This window comes from Rhincodon typus, chromosome 12, assembly GCF_021869965.1.
Source record: "Rhincodon typus isolate 14 chromosome 12, sRhiTyp1.1, whole genome shotgun sequence".
Taxonomy (NCBI): Eukaryota; Metazoa; Chordata; class Chondrichthyes; order Orectolobiformes; family Rhincodontidae; genus Rhincodon; species Rhincodon typus.
This window is the reverse complement of record NC_063343.1, coordinates 58150960-58160028: the sequence shown is the minus strand read 5'-3', so window position 1 is coordinate 58160028 and position 9069 is coordinate 58150960. Positions and strand designations below refer to the sequence as shown.

General features: G+C 42.4%; 1 protein-coding gene across 1 annotated transcript in view; it reads right to left on the bottom strand.

Annotated features, from left to right (window-relative positions):
* The window catches only part of fat2 (FAT atypical cadherin 2), a 101217-nt gene extending 92449 nt beyond the window's left edge, over window positions 1-8768 (bottom strand). Inside the window, exons 1-2 of the mRNA XM_020511574.2 lie at window positions 5537-8768; window positions 3148-3462 (exon numbers count right to left, since the gene is read on the bottom strand). Of these exons, the coding sequence (XP_020367163.2) occupies window positions 3148-3462; window positions 5537-8768 (3547 nt within the window). The remainder of the gene's footprint in view (window positions 1-3147; window positions 3463-5536) is intronic.
* Between the last annotated feature and the right edge of the window lie 301 nt (window positions 8769-9069).

Below are 9069 nucleotides of genomic sequence, written 5' to 3'. Positions count from 1 at the left end.
CCACTGCCTCACCGGCCCCGCTCTCGCCGCCACTGCCTCACCGGCCCCGCTCTCGCCGCCACTGCCTCACCGGCCCCGCTCTCGCCGCCACTGCCTCACCGGCCCCGCTCTCGCTGCCACTGCCTCACCGTCCCTGCTCTCACTGCCACTGCCTCACCGGCCCGCTCTCACCGCCACTGCCTCACCGGCCCACTGACACTGCCACTGCCTCACCAGCTCCGCTCTCACCGCCACTGCCTCACCGGCCCGCTCTCACCGCCACTGCCTCACCGGCCTGCTCTCACCGCCATGCCTCACCGGCCCACTGACACTGCCACTGCCTCACCGGCCCCACTCTCACTGCCGCTGCCTCACCAGCCCGCTTTCTCCGCTGATCGACCCACTCTTGATCCGCACCGTCTCATACTTGATCCGTCGTCGCTGCAGGACATGGCCTACACGTTCAGCTCCCGCCACGTGGTTCCCGGTCGCGACCCGACTCCTTTCCGACTCCTTAGGCAGATAGTTAAAAGGATGGGGTTGGGGTGGGATAGAATTACTGCAAGAGAGGAGAGAGAAGAAGAAGAAGAAAAAAGAAAGGAAAAGGAAAGGGAACTGGCGAAAAGAGAGGAGCTCCGAATGGAGCGATTTACCCTGCTACCATCTTGCCGGAAGCAGTCTGATTGCAGCCCTATCTTACAAGGTGCCATTCCCAGATCAACTCACCATTGCTGGGATATCCCAGAATTCACCAGCATCTGTTGTGCCCAAATCATCTTTGACAGCCCATGATGTTATTAGTGTTATTAGTGCTCGCCCACATGGTTTCTGACATTTAGCCTGGATACTACAGATGGGGAAAATCATTGCTCCCTCCTGTTGGAGGTTCTGTTGGACAGGATGGTGCACCTACATAACCTCCGCTTCAACCACAATCAGCAGTGGAGGCCACAACACCAGACCATCCAAGCCTGCTTTGAGATTACCACCCAGATTAGAGATGTCTCAAGCATGTAGAGCACTGTAGGAAGAAGGTTAATGTCTTTCTTTGCTCTGCCAATGTATGAATATCTTTTCTGATATTTCACACTATCTCTACTACCATACCCACCTCCCACAAATGCTCATGCTCCATCACTCTCACTATTACCTACAACATATTCTCTTGCACACTGTCAGCCACTCCAAACTCACACCACTAACCCTGCATACTTTCTGCACTCTGAGGAAGGGTCACCAGACCCAAGTTAACTCTGTTTTCTCCTCCACAGATGCTGCCAGACCTGCTGAGCTTTTCCAGCAACTTTGTTTTTGTTCCTGATTTACAGCATCCACAGTTCTGTTGGTTTTTATATTTTCTGCACTGCCTACTTACTCACTCAGGACATCTCCCAATCTGCACCAACAGTAATAGCTGTGTCATCGACTTCCATCTCCCTTAAGACCTGCCTCTCTCTCAGTCCAGGAGGAAATCAGCCCCTGGCATGGCAGAAAGAGACATGACAGGTTAACAGACATTTGACTCCGCACCCCTTATGTGCGCAGCATCTGATCCTGATCGCCTGGAATGGCTGACCGTGTACAAACCTCTGGAGGCTGCCCTTGACTAACTGTGTGGGGACCCCCCGAACAATGGCTATCTCTCTTGATTTGACCGAGGCCTGCTGACAAACATGACAAGCTTCCAGTTTATGCATCTGCACTAAACGGCACAGCAAAACAGAAGCAATATGACCCTGACTGAGGGGACAAAGCAAGACAATGCTAGGCAGAGATCCTGTCAGAGTCTAGGTAAGCTCTGCGTGAGTTAATGCTATGTCAGCAAGCAAAGAACTCGGAGATGCATCCAGTACATGAACTGGATGCATATTCCTGAGCGTACAGTGCTCTTGCTGCAGCATTACAATGAGAATTGCTGGTGCAGCCTAAGGTACAGCACTGAAGTGTAGAAACATCCTGAATTTGATTCAGACAGGTGTAATGAGGGTTCTTAGAGACTGGTACATTATCAGATACCAATGTTCATGGATGCTGGGTGTGTGTGGTCGATGCCATTCAGTATGTCCTGAGATTTTGATGTCTGGTGCCCAACATGGAAGTCCTCCAGAGCACATAGGGTGAGCTGTAGTTGCCAGGTACCTTCTCTGACTTCCATGTCAAGATTTTTTGATGCCTAGCTTGTTTGGTACATTTGTTAAGGTAGCAAGCTGAATGTGAATGAGGCAAGTTAGGCCATTAACAAGGCATTTAACAAGCAATAATTACTTCTTGATCAGCAATTCACTGCTGCCTAACAAGAAACTCACTTTGACACTTGTCAAAAGCGTAAAAGTTGGAATAAGACGCTCTGACATTGAGATAGACCCACCAAATTTCTCACATCATTCTGCAACAAATCTCACCATAGCCCACATCACTTTAAGACACTGTCCTTGGGCTTTATTCCAAGAGAACTTGAGTACAGGAATAAAGAAATCTTGCATCTGGAGTAGTGTAAACATGTTTGGTTTCCTTGCCTAAAAAAGGATATACTGGTTATAAAGGGAGAGTAATGAAGGCTCACCAGTCTATTACCTATGAAGACAGATTGAGGAGACTGGGCCAATATTCTCCAGAGTTTAGAAGAATGACAAGTGATCTCATTGAAACATATACAATTCTTACAGGACTTAACAGTATAGATGCAGGAAAGATGTTTCTTCAGTCTGGCAATCTACTACCAGTGAATTAGAAGGAATTCTTTGTCAGAGGGTGATGAATCTTTGGAATTGTCTACTCCAGAGGTCTGCTGGGGGTCAGTAAATAAGAATATTCAAAACTGATGTTGTAGATTTCTAGGCATTAGGCTCATCATGTAATATGAGGATAATCTGGGAAAAAGGGATCAAGGTAGAAAATCAACTACAATCTACTTGTATGATGGAGTAGGCTCAAGGGGCTAAATATCCTATTCCTGTCCCTATTTCCTACATTCTTATGTGTCTTTATACTTTGTCTAAAAATCTGTTGTTCATGAAAACATTGAACAAGTTTCAAGGCCCTGCCTGTTATGTGTAAAGGTAATGAGGAATTCATGAAAAGGATATACATGTGGAATAACATGAGACAAAGATGACAGGAGCTAAACAAGCAAAGAAAACACACACGAAATACCGAACGTTAACATACCGGTCTTTGGATCAATGGCAAAGAATCCTCGTGGGCTTTCGTTAGTGATTCTGTAGGTCAGCAGACCCTGTGAACTGGAATCAGGATCATCAGCATCAATACGAAGAACAGACACATCTTTCGGAGAGTTTTCAATGACTAAGGCATAGTAAGCAGGTGCTGTGGTCTGAGGAGGATTGTCATTGACATCTAAAATTTTGATGAAGACTTCAGTTGAAGTTACCAGAGGAGTGGCACCTAAATCCGTAGCAAGAACCGTTAGCCAATAGTGGGGACATCTTTCACGATCAAGGAGCTCTACTGTCTGTATTATTCCTGTAATCAAAAGAAAATTATACGTAATTGCTGATTTACCTTTTTATCTTACGACTTAATACCTACTCAAGCTTCTGTTACCTAAAGAATCAACTCAGGTTTTATGTAATATACAGGCTAATTGTCGAGTCATTTTAAAGTAACTTGCTCGGTAAGAATTCCATGGAGTTTAGGTTTCAACATTGGTTCATCTCATCTTGTCACCATCTTTATATTGCTCCAGAGACTATACAGTATGAACTTTGTCACTAAGGATAAAAAAACTAACAGTGCTACCATGAAATTCACGAGCCTTGTTATGACAGAACAAGGCAATCGATGGGTAAGCATTACAAAGTTGGGAAGTATGCAAGGATACTGCTTTGAGCAACTGTGTATTTCTGCTCTGATAAGTCCAACAAGTAATTGGTTTCAGTTCTTGCAGAGAATGCCCATGTAAGTCAGATCAGGACAGAATTGGCAGAGATAGATTTGTGCCAGAACTAGTTTTGTGTCATCTTTTCAAAGCAATGTCATTTTTTTTGAACTGAAGGAAAATTATTGGTGTATTTACAAGATTGTTTATGCAGTTGAAGATAGAGAGTAGTGACAACAGTACACTCAAATTGGGATAAAACGACTAGTGAAATCATGTAAGATTCTATGCTGAGGCTGTAGTTAGTCATGATCTTTAGTATTACTTTAAATAATACAATAAAGAGTTATCTTTCCAAATTTTTGATAACAAGGGAGAGGCTGAATAGGTTGGGGCTATTTTCCTTGGAGCTTTAGAGGCTGAGGGGGACCTTATAAAGGCTTGTAAAATAATAAGGGGCATAGACAGGGTAAATTGACAAGGTCTTTTCCCCGGGGTGGGGGAGTGCAAAACTAAAGGGCATAGGTTTAAGGTGGGAGGGGAAAGATTTAAAAGGGACCTATGAGGCAACTTTTTCACACAGAGGGTGGTGCATTTATGGAATGAGTTGCCAGGGGAAGTGGTGGAGGCTGGTACAATTGCAACATTTAAAAGGCATCTGGATGAGTATATGAAAGGAAGGGTTTAGAGGGTTATGAGCCAAATGCTAGGAAACGGGACCAAATTTATTTAGGATATCTGGTCAGCATGGACAATTTGGGCCAAATGGTCTGTTTCTGTGCTGTATATCTCTATGACTCTATGACTCTAATGCACACAAATCACTAGAACGTAGTAATCAACTAAAAAACATATAGTCAAAAAAGCTAATGGACTGTTAGCTTTTATAACTAGAGGACAGTCCAATTGTGAGAAATCAGAAGGAAAGACATGTTCACCTTGGAAGAAATGCACCAGATTGTTACCCAAGTCTCTAAAGATTAGATTATAAAGAAATGTGACGCAAATTAGGATTTTATTCTCTGTAATATCAAAGATTAAGTGATTTGATGAATGTTTTATACTGTTTTGAAACAAATTGTTAGGCTACATAGTGGGAAACTTTTTAACTGACTGGACAGAAAGGAACATAACATTAAAATCAGAGTCTGATGTCAGGAAATACTTCTTCACAAAAAGGGTGGTATTGAAACTCTATCCATACCTACATTAGGAACCAAACAGATTTCTTACATTCCTAGATCATGGTGCTTTCTCACCTTTTTAGATAGTAGTGCAATTTTCATTAAAACATACTTAGTAAATTTGTAATTTCTACTGTTCAATTATTCCTATGGTTTGAGGCCAAGATTTCTACTGGCCAAAAGGCAGTGATGATTATGGCCTGAATATTGTTATATATAAGGATATTATTGCAAAAGGAAATTGGGTGGAATATTGACGAAAACTTGTTGGGTTATGGGGAGACAGCAGGAGAATAAGACCTATTAGATTTCTTTGTGGACAGCCAGCACCGTTCTCAATGAGCTGAATAGCCTCCTTTCATTCTAGTTTGTCACGGGAGATTGACTTTTTTTTGTACAGTTATGTTATATTTTGGATGAAATTACTTAAAGAGGCTCAGTTTTCATTCAAAAACACTTACTGTTCACATTTTTGGAGAGTTGTGTGAAATCAAAACAATATGACACGCATCCAAATGTCAGCTCACGGCCTTACCTGTTTTTTCATTAATGGTGAAGACTCCAAGACCTGTTCCCCCCTTGATTGAATATCGAATTGTACCATCTGTTCCTTCATCTTCATCCTGAGCAGTGACTGTGATCACCGAGGTTCCCACGGGCACTCCTTCACTGACAGAGCTTTTGAACACAAAGGAGGAGAAGTGCGGTTGATGCAGGTTTTCATTGACGTCAGTCACTGCGATTTCCACATAACAAGTGGAGCTCAGGGAGTACGGTTTTCCATCATCAACAGCATGAGCTGTTAGATTATAAAAATTCCGACTTTCAAAGTCTAATGGTTTATTCGTACGGATTGCTCCTGCTTGCCTGTCAATTCTGAATGCATTTTCTCCCGTTGTTATTAGGCTGTAGTACACTTCACCTCCTGCTCCTAGATCTGGATCATAGGACTCAAGCCACACTATGACAGTTCCGACTGGAATGTCTTCAGGAACTCCCACTCTGTAGGAGGATGGGACAAACTGAGGTGGATTATCATTTACATCTTCTAACACTATTGTCAGATCAACAGTTGAGAATAGCTGGGGCTCTTGTTGAGGCTGATCACGGGCTTCGATTCTCAAAATATATATTGGCTGCAGCTCTCGATCTAATTTGCCAATGACATGTAATATCCCTGAAGTTTTGTCAATTGAAAATGCTTTGGTATCAGTCAATAGTGAATACTTTATTTCTGCATTTTCTCCCAGATCTTTATCTTTCGCCTTCACCTGGACTATTGATGCTCCAATCTCCACATTTTCAGGTAGTTTTGCTGAGTAGATATCCTGCAAGAATACTGGTCTATTATCATTTGCATCTAACACATGCACAGTTAACAGCCTCCAAGAGAATTTCTGAGGTTTTCCAAGATCATAAACTGTAATGTTTAAAGTATAAAGTTTTGTTGTTTCATGATCTAAGGGTAGCGCAACTTTCAGCTCACCAGTCTCCATCTCTACAACAAAGCAGCTGTCTTCATTCCCATCCGAGATCACGTAGAGCAATTTTCCATTGAAACCAGAGTCAGGATCAATGGCATGAATATTCAAGATGGTTGAGTTAACTGGAATGTTCTCAATTACGTCAATGGAGCTTGGAAAATGAACATCAAATTGTGGAGAATAGGCATTGACAATGTGGATGTACGAGAATGAGTCTTCTTCATGGGGTTGATGATGTGGTTTAACAGAAAGCAAAAGGGTCTCTGCTAGCTTTTTAATTGCTCCAGTGTCTTTGCAATGCATACTGACCATATTCATGCTATCTGTAATGGTGAGATTAACATCCATAGTGGATGCATAGTTCTCTCCATCTGTGGCTGTGATTTTAAGGTTGAAAGTCAAGACTTGATTGGCAGGAGTGTTAAAAAACGGGTGCTTCAAAGTTAGTGTACCAGAAATTGGATTGAGATCAAAGGAATCCAGTTCATTACCGGATAAGATCTTGTATCTGATCCCTTGTAGCTCATCTGCATCTACTGCTGAGACGGTGGTAATGAGGTGTCCAACGGTGAGATTCCTTGATACATTGCCATGGCAATTGTTCTTCTCAAACAGTGGTTCATTGTCATTCAGATTCTTCAAGTAAAGTGTAACTGGGACTTCTACTTCATAGCGATATGGCGATCCCCAGTCTGAGGCCCAAACTCGTAGGTGGTACACTCGCTGCATAAGCTCATAATCCAGCTTGTCAGATGTCATGATGGTTCCTGTAAATGGATGAATACTGAAGGGGATAGGAGTTATGTTAGCAATGCTGTACGTCACATAGCCATTTTCACCTTGGTCTTTGTCCGTTGCATTGACCATTAAGATACTTGTTCCAATTTCAGCATTTTCATCAATACTCCCTTGGTATGAAGACGCTCTGAACTCTGGAGCATTATTATTGGTATCAATGAGATCAATAACGATATTGGTTGAGATTTGGCCAATACTGGTCTTTACTTTCAATTCAAAATGTGATTGCTCCAAGTAATCCATTGCAGCAGCAGTGGTAATGAGACCAGTTTGAGGATTTATTCTAAATTTTGCACTGACATGATTATGTTCCAAAGAATATGTCTGATTTGGAAGTTTAGGTTGAGATTTTACCATTACAACAGGACTATTTGGTGGTACATACTCATACAATCTAACCTTATAAAGATCTTGTTCAAACTTCAAGGCTTCAGACCACTTTGCTGGTACATGAATGACTTTTATTGGCGAATAATTAGTCGGGTTGCTCTTATCTTTGGCTTGCAGAGACAAGTTATAGCCAAGGGAATTGTTAGCCCAGTTTGACTCTCTGATGTATATTAGTTTGAACTCCCTACTGCCTTGGTAGAATGGTACAACACTGAAATGGTGTGTGGAGTCGCCATGCACAATGTCAATAGCATCTACTCCTTCCTCTGCTGTGATGATGGCACATGTTGCATTATAATCAGTTCCAGGACGGGTGAAACGTATTGACAGAATTCCTGGCACTTTTATGCCAGCCTGTTTCACACTGACGGTCAGTTTTGCCACACTGCCAACTCCATTGCCTCCAGCAAGCTTCATCATGCGGTCCACTGCCAAGATTTCCAGGTTATATTGCTTCAGAGTTGTATAATTCAGGCTTCCTGCCAGTATGACAACACCACTACTGGGATGAATAGCAAACATGTCAGTACTGCCTTTGAAAGCGTAATAAAATGCCGCATTGCTTCCGATGTCAGCGTCTGTTGCAGAGACTCTGGCCACACTGGATCTCATTGGTGTATCCTCAGTTATGGAGACACGGTATGACAGTGATGAAAACAGAGGTCGCAAGTCATTTTTATCCAGGATCTGAATCATGACCTTGGTCCATACATCATGTTGGAATGTTCCGTCAGATGCCTGAACTGTCAGCAGATAATGATCCTTTATTTCTCTGTTCAAAACAGCCATGTTGGAACTTCTAGTCCTTATGCGTAAAAAGCAGAAATCACCCACCACGTATTCCTCTGCTTTGAACACATTCAGATTGTCTCCAGAAACAATTTTGTATTTAATGTTCTCAGTAAGCTCTGTGATCCAAATGCCCATTTTTACACTGCTCTCGATATAGGTCTTGGGGGAGGAGTTTTCATAGATGGTCGCATTGTAAACATGGTGGGTAAATTGGAATAGTGAGGTGTGTGGTTTCTCTAGATTCTCTTCTGAACTGCCAATCATTAACAAAACTGCTACAAGTGGTAAACATTTGGCTGCCATGGTTCATCGCATTGGCTTTCTTCTTATAATCTGTGGGAAGAACATTGAAAGTGATTAGCTCCTACAACGACCGTAGGATCTTAATAATACAAAACCAATATATGTAAAAATAAAACTCTGCACTCCTATTTTAAATTTCAAGGCTTGCCTTCAACTCTAGTTGAATCTGGACATCTTGGTATGTTAGTGCCATTGAGGCTTCCCACTATTTAGTCTTAGGAAATCCAGCAAGTGTATATGTGGTTGCAATCAGCATCAAGGAATCACAATGTTAATGCCCTTTTCAGCTCAAGGAAATCAA